General features: G+C 40.8%; 1 protein-coding gene across 10 annotated transcripts in view; it reads left to right on the top strand.

Moving 5' to 3' along the window:
- The window catches only part of NEBL (nebulette), a 488546-nt gene that overhangs the window by 443078 nt on the left and 23692 nt on the right, over nucleotides 1-21776 (top strand). For 8 of the 10 annotated variants that reach the window (XM_090047283.1, XM_090047275.1, XM_090047280.1 and 5 more), the window contains 2 exons: nucleotides 1140-1232; nucleotides 6205-6348. The exons of the other annotated variants lie outside the window; for them this stretch is intronic. In XM_090047283.1, coding sequence (XP_089903409.1) covers nucleotides 1140-1232; nucleotides 6205-6348 — 237 coding nt within the window. The remainder of the gene's footprint in view (nucleotides 1-1139; nucleotides 1233-6204; nucleotides 6349-21776) is intronic. 10 annotated transcript variants of the gene reach the window in all.

The raw sequence follows: 21776 nt of genomic DNA, 5'->3' as shown, positions 1-21776 counted from the left end.
GCTGGGGTCTCCATGGAAACCGGCCCCAGCCAGGTGGGCAGGGACTGCTGGGAAATGGAGTTCACTGCTGGCCAGATCCAGCCCATGGGCCGGACTTTGCCTGACCTTGCACTAGCGTAAGTGTATGATCTGATGGATTCATCTTTTAATTGGCCACGCTTTATAATAAGGTCTATTTTAAAATAGGTTGTAAAAGTTTATAAATTATTTTACTGGTATGTCACAGATTGTTGTGAGCTGTTCATCAGAGGTGTTGACTGGTTATAAATATTGTTATTATTGAACTTTAGGTCTGTGGTTATAGTTTATATTTATTACAAATAGGTATAAAAGTTTTAACTAGTTATATTCATTAAAATATATTAAGAGATTTCTTAATCATTTATTAATCTTTAGCAAATTATTAATACTTGGGATCTAGCTATAAATTGTAACCTTTTAATGTGCAAATCTCTCTCCTAAACTAGCCAGTTTGGGCTTGTGAATTTCAAAATTTGCAGTTAGATCTATGTACAAGTTATGAGGAAAGAAGTCATTTTCATTCCACTTAGTCTATTCATAAGATGAATTCCAAGAGTAGTTTTAGCTAAGATAGGGGATGGTGCCCCAAGGAACTTAACTTCTATGTAGGCAAACAAATAACAATTAAGTCACAGAAGAAGGAAGTGACTGTTGTGGACAGTGTGTGAGTTTTGTTTAAAAAAAAAAAAAAAGCAAAGCAACCTCCCAAGTATTATAATATAAATGGCTATTTAATATGATACTTTAAAAAATATTTCATTAGTATAGTCATATGTAATGTTACTGTCATGCTTGGCAAAATTAGAAGTAAATTAAAAAACTGTCCTCTAAAAATTATAGAAAATAGGTCAGGACAGGGATTTTGAGAGGCAATCTATGTTCACCCGCTACTCTAAGGTCAGATCAGTTATATCTAATCCATTCTGGAATGATGTATAACACTTAAAATGAATGGAACAAGTTACTTTTAATAGGAAACAAATGCCTTTAGTCCATGGATGTCTAGATCTTTCTGTTAATAACTATAACAAGGAATAACACAATCACTGTTCTTTAAACTCCTTGATCTCATGCTTTTATTTATATCACTACTGTCTGTCTTCTTTCTTTGTGAGAAGACCTCAAAGTTTGGCGCACAGATCCTGGGTCCGTCTTCGACATTGATCCTCTGGAAGACAATATTCAGTCTAGGAGTCTGCATATGCTTTCTGGTATTGCTTGTATTTTGAGTTTTGCCCATATCGTCTATTTACATTTTTGTATGTAAAGCTATCATAGTAGACTTTCAGGTTGATAGGCTAACCATCTGTTATTTTTTTCCTTTCATTTTAAAACTGTTGTGTTTTAAAAATTAGCACCTTGAAGCAGTTGACTCTAATTGTATGCATAAACAAAAAACTGCAAAAACATTTCTGTCATGAACTGGAATTATTACTTCCAGTTGGAGTAAACCAAATTAATTCCATGTGTGCTGAAAACACTTGTACTGTTTGCAAAGGGGATTTTCAAATAAATGGAATTCACTAATACTTTAGACACATCCATATAATGGATTTCAAGGAACTTGTGAAACTTGTTTATAAGTCACAGTGAACTACAAGTTATATATCTGATTTGTTTGCATCCTGGTACCTGTTTGCATCTGATACAGTAGCATTCACCATGTGAAGATAGTTCCAAATATTCAAGAAGGGACATTTCCCATTCTGAGAAGTGCACAGTGTAAAGACTGTCTGGGTGTGTAAACATGAGATGCTTACTGTGCAGTAGCTCATTACTACTGTGCAGTAGTGTGGCCGAGCATGAACCATGATGCGATGCTACTGCACAGTAGTAATGAGGTACTACACAGTGTCATTTAGGCTACTGTGCTGGGATGCTACTGTGTAGTAGTGCCAGTTACTGCACTTTCATTTAGTCCTTGGTTATGTAAGTACTAAATGACTGTGCAGTGGGTATCTCATGTAGATGCCCCCACTGACAGGTAGAAAGAAAGAGAAGGATAAAACAATAGGAAATGCATACTTCAGCTTGATTTCAAATTACTTCTTTCTGATATTACATTCCCACACTTACTTCTTTACCATCTTCAATGTTTTAAATAGCGTTGGGATGATTCTATAGCTCTGGTGGTCCAGGAAAAATGCAAGAGGCAAGGATTTTTGTAAATGATATCATTTATTGGACCAGCTATATAGCTGGGGGGGATATAGACAAGTTTATGGGTACCAAGTGTTCTTTCTCAGGTCTCAGGGCAGGAGATCTGAGGAAAGATACTTGGTGCTTGAAAGATTGTCTGTATCCCTCCCAACACAAAACTGGTCTAATAGCACCCACAAAGATCCTTACCTAATGTTTTAAATAGAATTTGGTTAAAAACATTTCCATTAATGTTGAAAAAAGAAGTAGAGGAAGTTGACTGAGTGTTGTGTTTCTATTTAAACAAGGTTTTAGAACATATTTATAGATTCATTTTTTAACAATAGCTCACTTTTAGTGGTGGGTACATACTGGAAACCACTGGAGTGAGTTATGAAGTGAAATTCTGGGCTCATAGAAGTCAATGGGAGTATTGCCATTGATTTTAATGGGACCATGATCTCATAATTTCTGAATAATCTCTCATGGCTATATATATTTTTCCAAAATACTTATTGTATTTACTTAAATCCAAGAGAACTTTGAATTGAAGAGAACCCCCTAAATAATTACACTGAATATATGGACAATGTATAAATTTGTTATAATTTTCCATATACAGAATCTAATTATTGGACAGTCATCTTCAGTTTGTCTCACCCACTGTTACAGTGGAACAAGCATCTGGTGGGGGACAGGCAGTGGGGTAGTCAAGTAGCCTGTTCCCTGCCCCTTGCCCTCTGCCTCCTGTCCTCACTCAACACTTGTCCCCGTGGTGCCTGCCCTGTGCCCTGGCACCTGTCCCCCCTCCTATCTGCCTCCTCATGCCTGCACTGGGTGAGTCCCTGCATCTCTTGGCCCCTGATTCTGCCATGGCCTGCACACCCTGGCATCTGTCCCCCCCTCACAACTTCCCTGCTTTTGCCTGGCCACCTTCTAGTGCTTGTCACCCATCCTTACCCTCCCTGGTGCTTCTGCCCGTCCCTCCCCCACTGCTTCTGCACCCCTCCCCACCACAGCCTCTGCCCCCACCACTTACCCACTGACCCTGCTCCAACCCAGGAATAGAGCACATGGGCACTCTGGTCCCTGTTCAGCCATGCAGCAGCAGTTGTGACAGTGGCAGTCCGAACCCCAAAGTTAGGGCCAGAGCTGCTGCTGCTGCCTCTACCACTGCAGCTACGTGACCAGGCCGGGGCCAGCGCCTGAGGCAGCATGTGCTTTGTGCCCTGGGCTGGTGCTGGAGGGTAAGTGGTGGTGGCAGGGGAACAGGCAAGGGGTGCAGAGGGAGGGTAGTACCTGTGGCTCTGAGCCTGAGCCCAGGTCTGGGCTGGAGTTAGAGCTGCAGGAGGTGCCTGCCCTCCTAGACTGTTAAATTGGGGGGAAAAACCTTATCTTGGATTTGAGTAAATCAATTGTAAGTATCTATGGTATTTATGGAAATCTTAAATACCCATGGTAGAGGCTAAAGCTCAGTGAAGTCAATGGAGGGATTCCAGCTGACTGCAGTTAGTCACAGATCCACAGAATTTTAGGGCTAGACAGGATCTTGCAAGATCATCAGGTCCAGCCCCCCTCCTCTGGGCAGGCAAGACTGCTGGGGTCCAATGACCCCAGCAAAGTGTGTGTCCAATCTCCTTTTGAAGATCTCCAGGGTAGGTGCCTGCATCACCCTTGATTCCTTGATTAGGTACTAATAAGTGGCCAAATTTTTCTTTTGGGATACACCCCATTTTAACAGTACACTTGACCATAAAACTATCATTAGTATATAAATGCTTCGTTTACATAAGCATCCTAAAACTTTCCATAAGCTTTGTTTAGACACTTTCCAGCCATAGTAACAGTATTTTAAAGGCTTTAAATATTCTTTCTCTCTCTATCTCTCCTCTCTCATACACACTGAAAATACAGTGACTGCTAAGGTAATGAGAAATGCTACAATGTTGCAGGAAGATTCTTAACTCCTAACTTTTGCAGTGTGCTCAGTGACATATATCTTGCTGTGAAAAGAAAAATGTGCTCATTTTAGTGATCACTTCTTTTCCTGAATTGATAATATTTGAAAATTACTTAAGAAAGTTTGTTATTAAATTAAGATATTCAGGCTAGAGCAAGTCCTTTTCATCTTAGTTGTAAGTTCTAGAAAATTATTTTCTAATGAACACATTTTAGAAGCTTAATTATCATGGAAATAATCATCATGTGAGTGAGGTTTCAGAAGTCATATGGAGGAATAAATTGCCTACAGGAAAAATGGGATCACAGCTGAATTATATTAAATATAGGTGAATTCAGCCAGCTTCTGCTGCACTGACTACCACAGTAAAAATAATAATGGCATTATAGCTAAGAAATATTTATCTCACATATTTTCCAGTTCTTTTACATTCAGTATTCTATCAAAATTGTCTACATTTTGGATTAAAAATAGCCATTTCTAAACAATACATCACATGTTTTTTCTTTCCAGCCAAGGTTAATAAATCAGGCCTAAAAAAGGTGTAAAAGATCTAGAATTGCTTGTACATGGAATTTGTACACCCAAAGCAGCTCAGGTATCAGGACTAGTATAGTTATGTGTGTACATGTGGTGTTATCTTGAACATTTGGGCATGGCACTATATTGTCATGTAAACACATGCTCAGTTTCAGATAGATCACTCGTAATTCATACTGTATGATATTTTGGGGGATTTTTATGCAAATAAGGTTGAATTGAAAGGCTTACATGGATGGTGATCCAACATAGGGTAGGGCAGGGTAAGCACCTTTGAGACCAACTAATTCAGAGGCATGAGCTTTTGCAGGCAACAACTTACTTTCCCATCTGCATAGCATCTGACAAAATAGGTTGTTACATATGAAAGCTTACACTTCTCTGAACCGGTTAATCTATAAGGCTAAGTGCAGAGATTTGTGGGAATAGGGGGAGGTTAGACTGGATAAAAAATGGCCACCTGATCTAACTTAGTTTGCCCCCCAGTGCAGACCTTGCACTTATACCCAGTCTCAGTGAATGGAAATCAATATAAACTTATAAGTGTACAGAAGTTCCACAAATGACCAGTTTAAAATTGGTGGATCCTGGTCTAAGATAGACTTGGATCAATGTACACTCAAACTTAATCTATTTAGGTTAGACAGGTGCATCAAACTTCTGCACGGTTATCTGTGCAGCCTTGGGGCTGCACTTTTTCTACCCTTCCCTCTAGAACTGGGCAATTTTTATCTCCCCACAGCCCCTCACCACACCCCACAAATACTTCATCCCACAAGTTGCTCATGGTGCCACTGGGAGAAGAAAAGATAGGTATCATTGGTGTGAGGGGAGGAGGTTTTGGGGGGGAAAAGGAGAGGGGGCTAAAAATAGCCTCGAGGTCCCCCAGGGTTCCTGTGAGCTGCCCTGATCCTACCAAACCCTCCCAGACCCCAGCAACTCCCCACAGACCCTGTCTGCCCCCTGATTACTCCCGCAGATGCTGCCTGCTCCCTCAGTTCCTCAATTCCCTCTCGCAGATGCCACTTGCCCCCCCATCACCTCGCTGATCATGTCTGACCCCATATCACTCCTGTGGATTGTGTTTGTCCCCATGTCCTCCCACAGATCCCCAAATCCCCCCAAGTCTGCTTGCCCCCATCTCCCCAATCCTCCCCATCTCAATTTACCTTAGATTGGGTAGCCATTTTTAACATGATCTAATTTCTCCCTAGCCCCCCTGAATGTCTGCCCTTACCCTACCTTCTGTGCGACTTACACAACTTGCCATTTCTATGACTAGTGATCCAATTTAAAAACATATAGACCAGCTTTCTAGTTGAGAGAATTAAGTATGCTACAGAGATAGAATAACACCTTCATTAGAATTTTTCTTTCCTTTCTCTGCTTCCATTTCAGCTTTTAGAGTCCTAGTCAACTTTCTGATTGTGAAATTGGTTGAAGTTCACCTTTCCATAATTTTGGGCTATTGGTACATTAATCATTTGCTGTCTATTTTATTCTGTTATAATTTATTTACTGAGCCATTCTTTTCCCTTTTGTAGAAAAAGCAAGCCGTTACAATAAACAGCATTTCCATTCTACCAGTGCTACTGGCATGAATCTGGGGGATGACAAATTAGATGGTTCTGAGATGAACTCTAGCTTTTCTTACAGCAGTGAGGTAACAAGGCCATCTGATGAAGGAGGTACCCACCTATAGTTTCCCACCATTTTTCACTAACAACACTGTCACTGTCATGTTGCATTCAAACTTCACTGATGTATTAATTCAGTGCCCCTTATCTGTACATAAAATGTTAGATCTGAGTGTGCTTTAGACATACATAACCTGCACTGATTTGAGAGCCCCTGAGGAGGTTTATTTTAAATATTTCAAACTTAGAGTTGAACTGAATTAGTCTGAATACTTTAGTGACTGCTGTTTATAGTGATTACATGACTAGATTAGAATTTACTTGTCTTTCTATCCAAAGACATAGAATAAATCAAACGATGTATAATTTAACTGGAAAGCTTAATTTTACTTTGCAATTTTCAGTGAACAAGTAAACTGAATGACAGTGACTGAAAGGCCATTTTGCATATTAGCATGTTAAATATATTGGTATGGAAAATGAATAGAAGATATTAGTTAGTGACCTGTTAGTTCTTTTAAAAGTTAGCCTTTTCTGTACTAGAGTGATGTTCTGTTCTGTTCTCATATTACAATATACTATCTTGTTTATTTTACTTATCAGTATGTTGGCTTAACATACTTTTGCCTTTTTTCCCCTTCTATTGAAAAAATAGACATATAGCTTTGTGCAGAGAAGGCATTATTTACATGTAATTGTTATCACATATGTGTGAAATGACAGTCCTTTTTTTTTTTTTTTTTACTGTTTTTTAAAGTAAAAGTAATTTGACAGCAAAATATTGTTTTTTGGTATTTGAGGATGTTCAGATCCTGATCCAAACTTTGTAGATCAGGGCCAGCTGAATTGCATTTGTGTGTGGATTTTGGAAGGACATAATTCATTCTAAAGAATAAAAAAGCAGAGTAATAGGAGAACCCACTTGCTAGTGCTGGAAGTATATATGCTTAAAAAGATCATGCTAAATATATAAAACTTTGAAAAAGTATAGAAGTCATTCCATCATGTAATAATGTTAGTATTCTTTGGTATACTATAGTGTTAGAAGAGTTTGTGACTATTTAACTGTAAGCAGCAAAAGGTTAAAGGTTTATTGACATATATTACTACATTACTAATATTGTTATCTGTGCCCAGAAGGCTCAGCCAGAACCATAGCCCCTTTATGCTGCCACTTTACATGTACATAGTAAGAGAGTCTATTTCTTGAATAGCTAGACTAAAAATGGGAGAAAGTAATTCACTAAGGAAATGAACCCTTACTACCTCTTGGGACTCACTCCACAAGACCACTTCCTTTTTGGTGTTTGACATGATAGTTAGTTTTCTATATCTTTCAATAAATGGCACTAAATATGCACAATGCACTAATGGTTATACCTTTCTTTGCTTTGATGCATTCTAAAGTGGGAATCTTAGCCCATTGAATAAATATCTGTTGTGGGCTTTCCTTGTTATTTTTGGCCATGTTCCAAGGCATTATAACTTTGATTTCTCAGTTTTATTTTATTGTGAATCCATATATTTTATTACTCTAGCTGTCTGAGAATAGAAAGTGGGTTTGCATCTTATTGGGTTTTTTTTGGCATTAACATTTTTTATTTCTTTGTCTCCTTTTAAATTCATTGTTCTGTTTTTAATAGGCACGTGTCAAAATAAGAATATTTTAGCCAGACATTTGTTACCTATGTTGACATAAGTGGTTAGCCAATATTTGGGGTCCTGTAGATTGTTCCCATTATAGGGGAGAAACCAATTTAGTACTAGGTCTTGTATCTCAAGTTTTTGCTGAGACTTCATTATTTTGTGACTGGCTTCTGGACCACTGCTTTAATGAATTATAAAGATCTGAACTTTTAGAGACCTCATCCTTTGGGATGCAGCTGACAGAAGTTGGTAGTGATGCAGGACAGCCATTTCTAAATGAGACAGATTTATTAGTCAACAAAGTATTTTAATGTTGGATTAGAATGAAAACACAAATATACATACTTGGCTGTTATGGCATCATTATTTGTATACCCCTGGCAGTTGGCAATCTTTTCATAATGTCCTGACATTTCTGTTCTTTCTTTTGAGGTCTAGCAGAGCTATTTTAACATCACTAATACAGACAAAAAAATCAGATTACAAATAATGCAGGTCTAATAGTTTAGTAAGTATTTTTCTGTCAGGATTTTTACAGATCACCAAACCAAACTGATTTTACATCCATCCAAATCTTTGGGATTTCTCTTCCTGCCAGGTTGCCAACAACTTATGAAGGGTATTCTTTAGTTAGCCACTGATAAGTCCATATTTTTACTGTGGAATATATTGTCTAGGAAAGATCCAAGCCATTTTGCTCCAGTGGTAATCTTGTTTCTGTCACAACTTGTCCAGTTTTTGTTTTTACAGCTATGTTCTCCAGTGCTAGCCACATTGAAATCTTGCCTCCTTTACATCTCCTCAGATGGACCTTACAGATCATTTTAGGTTAAAGACTGGGATAACATCCCATATGGGGATCCATAGCATCCCTTCATTTATTCTCAAGGTTTACCTATTCTTGTTTCATGTAGTATTGTAGAATTATACCAGGTCTCTTCTTTTAAAAGGTTCCCCATAAAATCTTATGTTGAGGGCTTTAGTTTTTGTTTTAACTTAGCTTTGAGGTTTCCAGAATGGTTTGCCTTACTTCTAGGTGTGTAAACATTCAACATCACCATATCTCAAGCCCCTTCTTGGTTCTGGTCCTAAAAGACCAGTACTATTAGTAACAATAGTATACACTAGCAATTCTTGGTCTATTATAATGCTGCAGTAAATTAGATGCAGCAAGTTCAACATATGACTTCATGTATTCCTTTTTATAGCTACTTTGTTTAAGACATATAACCTGTAGAATTAGCTCACAAGGTTATTTGAAAAGAAGTAAAGTACCAAAAATAGCACATTACCTGGTACATAAATCATTCTTATTGATATTTGTCTGGTATTCTTGAAAGAGAAAATAGAGTGCAGGACACACAATTCATTTAATTCAGTACAGAAAGGGGGAAAAAGACACCCTTACTTTATGATTCTTAGTAGTTGACAATGCTAAGGGTATTACAGAGCTTAGCTGGATACTTGATAGAACAAACAAAGCATCAAGGGAATTTGATTAGTTAGATAACAAAGCCTTATTGAGGCCTTATCTTAAAGCGTACAAACTCAAATGAGTATCTTATTAAGAGTATATGATAACAGCATGAACTGTGCTGTGGACAAATAATAGTCTTTCTATACAAACAGTGGTGTAAATGTTCCCTATATTCAGCTTCTGTCAGGGGTGCTAGAGTACCACTGCTTTCTCATGTCTTCTGCGTTCTTCTCTCGCTACTGCTCACAAACTGTATTATTAATGTTTTGTCCAACTATGGTTAGGTCAAGACAGAAGCAGTCGTAAGAACTAGAGGTGCACCAATACAGCAATCCCGTATAGGAGTCCAGGAAGGGTGGTCATTCCAGGTGATCCTTCAGGCCCAGAGGGAGATGATCCCGTTGTGAGGGAAAGGGGGCAAAGGGGCCAGACCTGGACATGCTGGAAAAGTGGGCAGAACACAATAGGATGCAGTTCAACAAGGACAAGTGCAGAGTGTTACACCTAGGACGTAAAAATATCCAGCACACTTACTGGCTGGGGAATGACCCTCTCAGCAGCACAGAAGCGGAAAGGGATCTTGGAGTCATACTGGACTCCAAGATGAACATGAGTTGTCAGTGTGAGGAAATCATCAACAAAGCTAACCGCACTTTATCATACATTAGGAGATGCATGATGAATAGATCCAAGGAGGTAACACTTCCCCTCTATACGGGATTGGTCAGACCGCAGTTAGAGTACTGCATCCAGTTTTGGGCACCATACTTTAAGAAGGATGTGGATAACCTCGAGAGGGTCTAGAGGAAGGCCACTCCTATGGTGAAGGGCTTGCAGGCCAAACCTTATGAGGAGAGATTGAGAGACCTGGAACTCTTCAGCCTCCGCAAGAGAAGGCTGAGAGGTGATCTTGTGGCTGCCTACAGATTAATTAGCAGGGCACAGCAAGGAACCGGAGATGCTCTGTTCACCAGGGTGCCTCTTGGGGTAACAAGGAACAATGGTCACAAACTGATTTAGGCTGAATATCAGGAAGAACTTTTTCACAGGAAGGGTGGCCAGAATTTGGAATGGGCTTCCAAAGGAGGTGGTGCTCTCCCCTACCTTGGGGTCTTGAAGAGAAGGCTGGAAGGGCATCTGGCTGGGGTCATGTGACCCCAGCACTCTTTCCTGCCCAGGGCAGGAGGTCAGACTTGATCATCTATTGAGGTGCCTTCTGACCCGAGCATGTATGAATCTATATCAGATTGGCACCAATATAAGGAAAATTGACAATATTGGCAGAGTTTATTATTAGTGTACTGTGACCTAATAGGGCTACATGTATAGACACAGATTTTACTGGAGCTAATTAGGCAGGTATGCAGTAAATGTCCTGTGTAGATGTGCCCACAGTGTAAGACTTATTTCCAGGCCCCCCAGATCTTTTTGTTGGCCCTTTTTGGTATTCTTTCCAGTGTTTCTGCACCCTTCGTAAAGCACCAAAGTGGGCATGGTATTCTAGTGTTGTCTTGCAAACGTTGTATACAATGACATTCAGTCAGAGCCTAGCATTGACAGCTTACAATGAGGTGGTAATCTTAGGGTGCTGACAGATGGGTAGCTCCCCACTGTAACTCATGGTGCTTCACAGAAAGTGTCATGAGTTACAGTGATCTCCCCCCTGCCGCCTAACCCAAGAGATGTTCACTGTTGAGTCTGGGGGCTGGAGGATCAAGCTCCACTTTGGAGCCAATCCAAGAAAGGCTGCGTGTCTGCTTTGGAGTGCCTTCATCGGAACTCTCATTAAATGAGGATTAATTTGGTGTGTAATCAGGCACTTTTAAAACACTCTGCAGCCGTGCTCTTCTGCCAGGGCATGGTTGTAGAGCCCTTTCAGAAGGCCAAGCATGAGAAAAATAAAATATCACTTCTGTCAGCACCCTTAATGACTCCTATGTCTTTCTTTGAGTTGCTCATTTCCAAGAGCCTCTTCTCCTGTATTCTTTGGTGCCAGAGGTTTTTGTCTGTATTAAAATATATTTTGTTGGGTTAGAACCATTTAACCAGGTGATTCAGATTACTCTGTAACAGAAGCCTATCCTTCTCATTATTAACTACCCATCAATCATGATGTCATCTGCAAACTTTTCCAATAAAGATATCGTATTATCAACAAAGTTTGTTATAAAAATGGTGAATAATTTTGGATCAAGAATTGTTCACCGATGTTCCTTAATGAACAAATACATTTTAGACCCTATATGAAGGGTGACTATTATACTTACCAGTTTCAGCCAGGTTTAACTCAGTCACTGGCATTACAATATGCTGAGTTCGTATGACAATAAAAATACAGAGTACAACTAAAATATTATTAGGAGAATTATTGTTTGCTCTTAGTGAAGGAATCTTGTCTAGCCAGCCTTTTCCTTCATACCACCTCCTTCATATGGTGAATGCCCAGTGCATCCATATTCAGGAAACCTTAGAGGGCACCTAGAGCTCCACTTTTCTCCTTGCCAAACGCAATCCAAATATCTGTTGGACTCTGCTTGGCACATGAGGAGCCTTGCAAGCTTCTCTTGCTGCTGTTGGCTCAGTTCCCTTGGTGTTGCGATGCTGCAGCCTGAACAGAGTTGCAAAGCGATTTACCTTTGCCTTTTCCAGCTGTTGCCCTTGGTGTGGATGTCATTTGTAGCTTTTTGTACATATTGGTTGGGTTTTAAGGCTGCTGCATTTGGAAAAAGGTCCATTTATCTTATCTTGATTTTCCACACCCAGCTCTGCAGGCTGCTGGTGAGCCTCGCGCATGGCATTGCCCATCAGCAACCTGCGGAGCCACATGTGTGACTGGCTATAGGAAAACCAGGTCACAAAATCGTTGGACGTAGGTGTTGCAGTGAACGTAGTCTTTCTGGACTTTAGGAAGGCCTTCGACACTGTCTCTCACCCCATTCTTTTTAAGAAATTAGGTGACTGTGGCATTGATGCCTACACAGTCAGATGGGTTGCAAATTGGCTGGAGGGTCACACCCAGAGAGTGGTGGTGAATGGGTCATTTTCAGTTTGAAGGGATGTGGGCAGTGGGGTCCCACAGGGCTCGGTCCTCTTGCCCTCACTGTTCAACATCTTCATCAGTGACTTGGAGGAGGGGGTGAAAAGCACCCTGTTCAAATTCATAGATGACACTAAGATGTGGGGAGAAATGGGCACACTGAAGGAGAGGGACAGGCTGCAACTAGATCTAGACAGGTTAAAGGGGTGGGCGGATGAGAACTGGATGGGATTCAATACTGACAAGTCAAGGTACTGCTCCTAGGGAGGAAGAACCAGCAGCATACCTCCAGGCTGGGGAACTCCCTTCTCGTCAGTGCAGAAGCAGAAAAGGATCTTGGAGTCATTATTGATTCCAAAATAAACATGGGCCGCCAATGTGGGGAGGCGGTCAGGAAGGCTAACCGCACCTTGTCATGCACCCACAGATGCATCATGAGCAGGTCCAAGGAGGTGATCCTCCCCCTCTATGTGACATTGGTCAGGCTGCAGTTGGAGTACTGCATCCAGTTCTGGGTGCCCTACTTCAGGAGGGATGTGGACAGCATTGAGAGGGTCCAGAGGAGGGTCACTCGCATGATCAGGGGGTAGCAAGGCAGGCCCTATGAGTGGACGCTACGAGACCTGAACCTGTTCAGCCTCCACAAGAGAAGGCTGAGGGGGGATCTGGTGGCCATCTACAAGCTGGCCAAGGGGGACCAGCAGGCTATGAGAGAGTCCCTGTTCCCCCCGAGCACTACTGGGAGTTACAAGGAACAACGGCCATAAGTTGACTGAGAGTAGATTCAGGCTAGATATCAGAAGGCACTACTTCACTGTCAGGATAGCTAGGATCTGGAATCAACTTCCGAGGGGAGTGGTGCTCGCTCCTACCCTGCGGGTCTTCAAAAGGAGGCTCAATAATCACTTGGCTGGGGTTGTTTGACCCCAGCTTGCTTTCTTTCCTGCCCATGGCAGGGGTTCGGACTCGATGATCTGCTCAGGTCCCTTCCGACCCCACCAACTATGAAACTATGAAAACAGCGTATAGCAGTGGTGGCAGTGTGGGCCAGCATGGGGCATGGCAGCCACCATGTGTGAGCCCCCCTGTTCATTTGGCTGGGCAGTGTATGCACGCATGGCCTGCAGAGGGGCGCCACTGCCCTCATTCCCCCTCACCCTGGGTCCTGCTTCTGGGAGTGGGCACAGAGTGAGCTGGGTGGGGGGTGGGGAGGCATTGTTGCAGTGTGTTGTGTGGGGCCAGCGGTGCCTGGTGTGCCCCTCCACCTCCCCTGATTAAGAAGCAATCTACAGGAATGCTCTGGGGGAGATGCTGCTGCCGTGCCCCAGGGCACACTTCATTCCTGCCCACCTGCCTGACCATGCGTACCCCTGGTTGACAACCCCTGTTCTAGGTCTCTTTAAAAGGGAGAGCATGTTGGCTTATCATCAGAGACTGCTTTGTTTACCTACAACAGTTGGCTAGTAATCATGCTGCAGGTAGTATTTTCAGAAGCATATAAATGATATATAGAAGCTTACGTTCTATTTTGGAAACTGATGTAGTATCACTGAAAGTCAGTAAGACATAACTTAAGTTACCCCATGCGTAAGTCACCTTACAAAATGAATATGATTAGTGGCCTGGGAATCAAGACTTATGAGGGAAGGCTGAAAGAATTGGTGTTATTTAGTTTGGAAAAGAAAAGACTGAGGGGGGATTTGATAACAGTTTTTAAAAACCTAGAGGGTTATTATAAGGAGGATGGAGGTGGGCTTTTTTTCTGTGACTACTGGGGACAGGACTAAGAGCAGTGGCTTCAAGCTGCAGTAGAGAACATTGAGATTGGAGATTATGAGGAACTTTCTGACTAGCAGAGTAGTCAAGCATTGGAACAGGCTACCTAGAGAAATTGTAGAATCTCCATCCTTGGAAATTTTCAAGAGCAGGTTGGAAAAGCTTTTCGTTAGGATGGTTTAGTCAGAGACAATCCTGCCTTGAGCAGGGTGCTGGACTAAATGATCTTTTGACATCCCTTCCAGCCCTACTTTCCTATGATTCTATACTCTCCTCTGTTTCCTGTGCACTTTTGAAAAATGTACCCTGCGACTATGAAGGCATGACTTAGATTAAGTCCCTTTGCTGTAGTGGCCTAAATTGTGCTCACATCCACCATTTGATGCAAGAATTGCTGTGATTAAATTGAAAAGTGTCAAGGGCCACTTCCATTCTTGCTACTATGTCCAAGGGAGAATATTTTTTTCTACTCTGTCTAAATTTGTTGGTTGTAGTAAAAGGGACTTGATAGGGAAGGGAGAAGGTTGGCCCAGACCAAGAAAGCAAGTAGCCCCTGGTGCTTACATTATATGGCTATAGCCCACCGGTAGCCTTGGGTATTTTGCATTTCAGCAACTGCAGTAGCCCAGAATACAGGCAACACAAAGCTGCCTTAAAAATGGCACAACACAGAGTTCACTCTTATGTCACTCCTGCCTCTGTTAAATTAATTTTTAGGTAGGGACACACATAACACTTAGAAGTTTAAGCCTAAAGCTGACATACAAGCCTTTTAAACCAGTTTAAATCTTCCTGGAATGGTTAAAAAATGAAGCAGTATTTTTAACCAGTTCACTGGGAACCATTTCAGTGTCATGTGCATCTGCACCGCCTGGGAGCAATTGTGAAATGGTTCCCATTTTGGAACGCTCCCATTGTTCTGTGTGACTGCACCTTTTGTTTTATTTATTAATCTCAAACAAAAGATAGTAAGGGAAAGCAAGGAGCTCAGGGAGTCATCAGAGATTTGAGTATATATTTCTTTTCTGAAACTTTAGTTATAAAAAGAAAGCAGCACATTACAAACACAGGAAATTCTAAGTTAGGAATAACATTCAAATCACCTACATTTTTGAGTGTATGGCAATTCACAGCCAAGGAAGCTAAACTATAGCTGTTTCCACTTATCGGAGTTCCCTTCCTGCCACCTGGAACGAATTGTGCATTACAATAATTATTAAAAAAAATTAGGCTCTTCCATGATGGGGCAGGAAGTAACTATACAAACTCATGGGTTAGTAGATTATTAGCATCATGGCGATCTGATACAAGGTATATACTTTGTTAGTTGCCTTGGCATTGTTATCAGGGCACTGCCATTATTTCAGTCACTTCTATTTTCTGTCATCCCTTGTGTCACTGATCCTGAAGCTGCTTCTTTTGCTGCTCTTGTGTTTCAAATTAGAAAATCCAGTCCTCAACACTAGAAGAGGTTATACTATCATGAGTCATTGCTATTATCTTTCTTTCAATTCCTTTTCATGCAGCAGTTTGGACATCCACATTTTGTTTTCATTAATGCTCAGAGCCTCATTCTTCAAAGTTCTTGCTTTTGTTGTAGTTATCAAAGTCTTTTATACTACTTTCCTTTCATGTTGTTTTGATCTCAGAATGTTTTAATTTCACTTCTTAATATTATTTTGCTTCGTTTAGCTTTTATTTTTAATTATTTCAGTTTATTGCATCTCTATGGGGCATTCCTTTCAGCTGTCTCCTAGTTTCCTTATATTTAAATCAGCAGGATTTTATTTAAATGCTACCCGTGTTTGTTTTAATTCAGAAGGTTTTTTAGAGTGAACTTAGTTGTCATCTGGTATTACTCATTTAAGCTTGTTTTATTGTTATTTACAATTTTTTTTTGCTGAATTTTTCCTGGCAGTACTTTTCCCTTTCTTTCATGTGTCTTTCTATTTCCTTTCTACCTTAATTTCTAGTGTCCTTTTTAGGTTTTCATTGCAACACTCCTGCTTATATACGTAGCACATACATTTCTCTTGCCCCCATCCCATTTTAAGAGCCAAAGCTCACAATTGTCTTTATTATTTTACACTTGTATTTAATTTGTGCATACAGAAAAAAATGAGAGTAGGTATGAAAACTTCATTGCCACTGTGACGGTCAAGCCTAACATCATTGCAGGGTTGGGGGAAATGTTAGGTAAGTTGTTTTCTTTTCTCCCCGCCCCCCCCAATGCACACAAATTTGGCATTCTCTTATCTTAAAATCTTCCCTGATGCCTCTGTCCAGACAGTAGACTTCATAGGAGCTGGCTCAATGAAGCTTTGATCAGGACATACAGGAGAATAAACAAAGATACTGAGATAGCTCTTAAAGCAGAATTTTCCAGTATACCATTTGTCTTAATTTTAATGGGAATGCTAACACAATTGCATGGGTACAGCATAAAGAGTATTAAGGCTTAACCCTTCCAGTCTTAACTCCCAGGGTTCACCCAATCTTTGAAACATCTCACCTGCCTACCATGAAGAGAATGAGGGGATATGTAAGAGTACTTCAGTCTTCAAAGACCCTAGATCTCCCCTTCTTCATCTGGAGTAATACTGTTCAGCATTCATCTCCTTGGTCTCTTGGCTACTCCTTTAAGCCTCTCACGTTATGTCGGGATCACAAGCTTATCCTGCACAGCAGAGGTACCCTCAAACTGCTGTGCTGTTCTGCACAAGGGAGGTGGGATAGGAGAAAGATTCTGTTAAGCTTAGTAGTTCACTGTTATGCTGAGGTAGAGTAGTAGAGATGGGAGCACTTTATTCTAGTGGCAGGATTTACAGACCCACTGGCTCATCTCAGTCTGTTTCTTTCTACACTTCTTGGGCCGCATGGACTTTGTAGGTTAGGGCAGTAATACCCTTGTTATTGATTCCACCAGTAGGGTCCCCTGGTTGGGATGGAGTGGGTCTGGGCATGACAGTTTAAAGCAGTCTCTGCAGTCAAGGGGGGTTGCCAGCCCAAGAACATTTTTTTTTTTATTCCAAGCTTTTTACTGGCAAGCAATTTGCAGATATCAGTAAAAACTTCCAGATTGTCAGTAAAACCATTTTCTTGGTTTGGCAACTGTTCTCAGACCTTCAATATGCCACAAAATGCTATGGCACTTTGTAGCTCCAGAAAAATACAGGAAACCCTTGCTATTCATGGCTTCGGCATTTGTGGTTTCAAATATTCGCAAATGCTGAACTTGTATTTTAAATGCACTTAAAGGAGCTCCTCAGAAGGTCCATACTTGCTGTGGCCAGGCTCCCACCACCACTGCCGCACTCCCGCAGTCCCCACCTCCAGCCACTGGGGGCACCGTATTCATGAATGCAGGTGGTGTTCATAAATGCAGTGCCTTATTCGTGGATTTTGCCATTCATGGGGGATACATTCCCATATCCCCCACAAATGGTGAGGGTCTCCTGTAATAAAGTACTGTGAGGGTTGCACACCTGCATAGCCCCTAGCTGTGAGCACTACAAATTCACCTCCTGCCAAGGAGCAACCCTTTTTGTGAAGGTGTCAGCAACTGATTGGGTTGTCTCAAAGCTGTCCAGTGTGCTGCTGCCACAGCAACAGTGGAGCAGAATGGCTCTGTGGCAGTTGCTGCTATAGGTCTACTGTCAGCTGCTCACCCTCTTTCCCCATTGGAGTGGGGGTGGGAGAGGAGAGCACTCTGGAATGCTGGGAGTCTGAAGTGTTATTTGCAACTGTCCACAAGTCAAATGTTGGGCTATAAAAGGTAGCACTACTAAATATTCCTGTTTGAAACAGGAACTTTTTTGTGGTGGATCCACCATTTTTATGGCACTACAACCTGAATACATGGATACTTGCTGTTTGTAGCTCTACTGTAAAGCTACAGAAGTAATATGTGTCCACAGCACAACTGGAGCTGCAGCTAGCAAGGGACGTGAAAGGTAACAACAAGAGTTTCTACAAGTATGTTAGCAAAAAGGGGAAGAGCAGGGAGAGTGTAAGTCTCTTACTGAATGGTAGAGGCAACCTAGTGAGAGACAAGAAGGAAAAGACTGAAGTACTCAGTGCCTTTTTTTACCTCCGTCTTCACAGGCAAGGTCAGCTCCCAGACTACTGCACTGGGTAGCACAGTTTGGAGAGAAGATGAGCAGCCCTCAGTGGTGCAAGAACTGGTTAGGGACTGTTTAGAAAAGCTGGATATGTACAAGTCCATGGGGGCAGATGCAATACATCTAAGGGTGCTGAGGGAGTTGATTGATGTGATTGCAGAGCCGCTGGTCATTATCCTTGAAAACTTTGGGTGATTGCGGGAGGTCCCAGATAATTGGAAAAAGGGAAATATGGTGCCCATATTTAAGAAATGGAAGAAGGAGGATCCAAGGAACTACAGACTGGTCAGCATCACCTCAGTTGCTGGAAAAATCATGGAGCAGGTCCTCAAGGTATCCATTTCACAGTACTTGGAGGAGAAGAAGTGATCAGGAACGGTCAGCATGAATTCGCCAAGGGCAAGTCATGCCTGACCAACCTGACTGCCTTCTATGATGACATAACTGGTTCTAAGGATGCAAGGAAAACTGTGGATGATATATACCTTGACTTCAGCAAGGCTTTTGATATGGTCTCCTACAGCATTCTTGCAAGCAAGCTAAGGAAGTATGGGGTGGATAACTGACTGTAAGGTTGATAGAAAGCTGACTGAATTGTTGGACTCAACAGGTAGTGATCAGTGGTTCGATGTCTAATTGGCAGCCTGTATCGAGTGGAATGCCCCGGGGTCAGTCCTAGGGCCAGTTTTGTTCAGTATCTTCATTAACAATCTAGATGACAGCAAGCTGGGGGGTTATAGTAGATATGCTGGAGGGTAGGGTTAGGTTGTTATAACTGTCTGTGAAATTTTATATCTCTCATATGACCTGATACAATTTTTAACTTGCATTTGTAACAACTGGCTATAGAATTGTGATGCAGATAATACAGACTTGATTATCTATATCTAATTCTAATTTGTTTTCCATATGGATTTTCACTTTTTCACTTAAAATGACAGTAAAACTTTTTCATTTAGTTTCAGTGTGTATGAACATCACATGATAACCTCTGTTTACAGTTTTACAGGCTGGTGACTTTTAAAACATTCTAACTTCTTGAATTTCTTAAGGTGTTGCTTGTTTTATGGCCAATACACTATTAGCCATACCCTACACCTTACGTTTAAATAAAAAGCTTTGTTTTCTAACTTGCTGTCAGAGGATTAGGGCATTTTCTAAGGTTATGTTGGAATGTTGAACATAGCTATCTGCACTCCAAAAACAGCAGACTAGAAAGTTAGCATTAAACTGAATTTTGGGGTTGGGAGGGTGTGCATTTTTCCTGAAAAGATCATTAGGACTTTGCTATTTTGAAGGGACTGGGCCAAATTATATAATGATCTGCTCCCTGCAGACCAATAAAGGATCGTCACAGCATCTGCTGACTCTTATGCCATCCAGCTCTCAGTGTTCAAACTTCACAGAGAGACCTCCATGGAGTTCAAGAATGGGGTTATGGAAATAGCATCCTGTATGTAAAGTCACCTTTTTACATAGAAATGGGGAAATGCATGAACAGTCTGTGCCTGTCCAGTTATTTTATGATACATGTGCACTTTTGGAATACAGAGCCTTTTCAAGAACCAAATTGTTCTCCTGTGCCTTGTCTTAAATTCTCATTCCAATTGCTAAGGGGCTTATTGTAGAATACTTTAGTTATTTGCATCAGCACAGCACTGATTCCTATGATCTACATTATGTTATTGGCTACATTTTTTTAAACAAAAGTTCTGAAACAGTTAAATAGCTATTTTGTAAATCCATTCATGTTTTGGAATAAAATTCTAGACCGTAGTTTTCAATAGAAAGTGATAGGACTTCAGGGAAAATGATTTGCTCTCTTGCCTCTGCCCTTATACTGTATTTCTTTGCTAAGATAGTTTTATCGACTTAATTTTTCCCTCTACAGAAATCTAAGATGGTCCCTGAAAATGACAATAGAAGTTACAAAATAAATACAGCATAAGTATCTATATTAGAAACATGTGTAACATAAATATTCAAGTTGGGGTATTTTGTTCCTCCTTTGGTAATGCATTATTTTTCCCCTACATGTTTCAAAGTAAGCATATGTTTTTTTCTCTAAGTTTACTATAATTCTCATCACTTTCAATTGGACTTGCTTGAGAAGGAATTGCAGGATTATGAACTTGGCACAGTAATTCAGTTCAACTTTATGCAAATAACTGAAAATGTTATTTGGACTGCATTATTGTTTGCATGTTTTTGAGGGCAGTGTTATCAAAATACAGAATTACATAATTTTATCCATTATATTTTGAAATTTGCTGGCTTTGAGAGTGGTTGAACTCCAGATGCCACAGCTCTGAGTCTATGTTGTTTTTCCACACAACCCCTCCCCCCTCTCCCCCAATCCCCAGACTGGGCAGCCTCCCCTCTGGACCCACCAAAACTCCCATGAAACCACCAGTCCCCGGTGGACCCACCAGCCTTCCACCCACCCCTCCTGACTTGTTTCTGACTGCTTGCACCTTTCTTGGCAAGCTGTGAATGCTTGCACTTGGTGATCTTGACTCAGGTTTAGCTGCCTAAACCTGAGCTGGGTTTTGCAAATGCTTGTTCACACCCTACATTCACACCCCAAGTTATCACAAGCTGTCACAAGTTACAAGTAAAAAGGTACAAAGGATTTTATGGGAGGAATTTTGGGTTTTGGTTTTGCATTTTTCTTTTAGCATTGCTTCTTTACACCTTTTAAAGTCTGAAAAATAAAAGTTTCACCTGAGCCAAACCCAATAAGATGATAATATTGTAAACCATTAATATAAAAGGGAAAGTGAAATACGAGTAATTGCTCCCACTAGCAAATATAAAAAAAAATCAATGAAGTTAATCAAGAAAGAAAGTTCAGAATTCATCTAGTAAAATCTTAACAGAACAAGGAAAAGTGCCTATCCATGTTCCTGGGAGCAGTGGTCAGCCCCCAGATCCCTTGTCAATAAATCTGGCTTCAGCTAAATGAATTTTCATGTTATACCTCTGTGTTTTATTGTTCCCTTAGGTTAACTGAAACCACTGTTTTTGTCCTGCTGCAGTAAGTGATGCTATATAAGTTTACACTAAGTCTTGAGCCAACAACTGCAGTGAACTTTTATTGTATGTGTGCTGCAGTTGGTCACAGTGAAGCAAGGTCACATTTTATCTGTCTCACTTTTGTTCACATTGGACCAAAATCTTGCCCACCATGAACATATCACAGATGTTTCTCTCAGTAGAATTGAATTCACTTATGTCAAGGCAGAATTTGGTCTGTTATCTTCCAAAAAAATAACTGCCTAATCATTGTAGAACCATGGTTGATTCCAACTTTCCTAAAGCTATAATGAATATGCTGCAATATTATTGAACTGTTTTTCCAATAAAATACAATTTGGGTTTATTCTTTTGGAATAAAGGTACCAAATGTACTATGCAACTT

Source organism: Crocodylus siamensis, chromosome 5 (genome assembly GCF_052110815.1).
Source record: "Crocodylus siamensis isolate JL-2025a chromosome 5, ASM5211081v1, whole genome shotgun sequence".
Classification (NCBI taxonomy): domain Eukaryota; kingdom Metazoa; phylum Chordata; order Crocodylia; family Crocodylidae; genus Crocodylus; species Crocodylus siamensis.
This window is presented reverse-complemented; position numbering and strand designations above follow the sequence as displayed.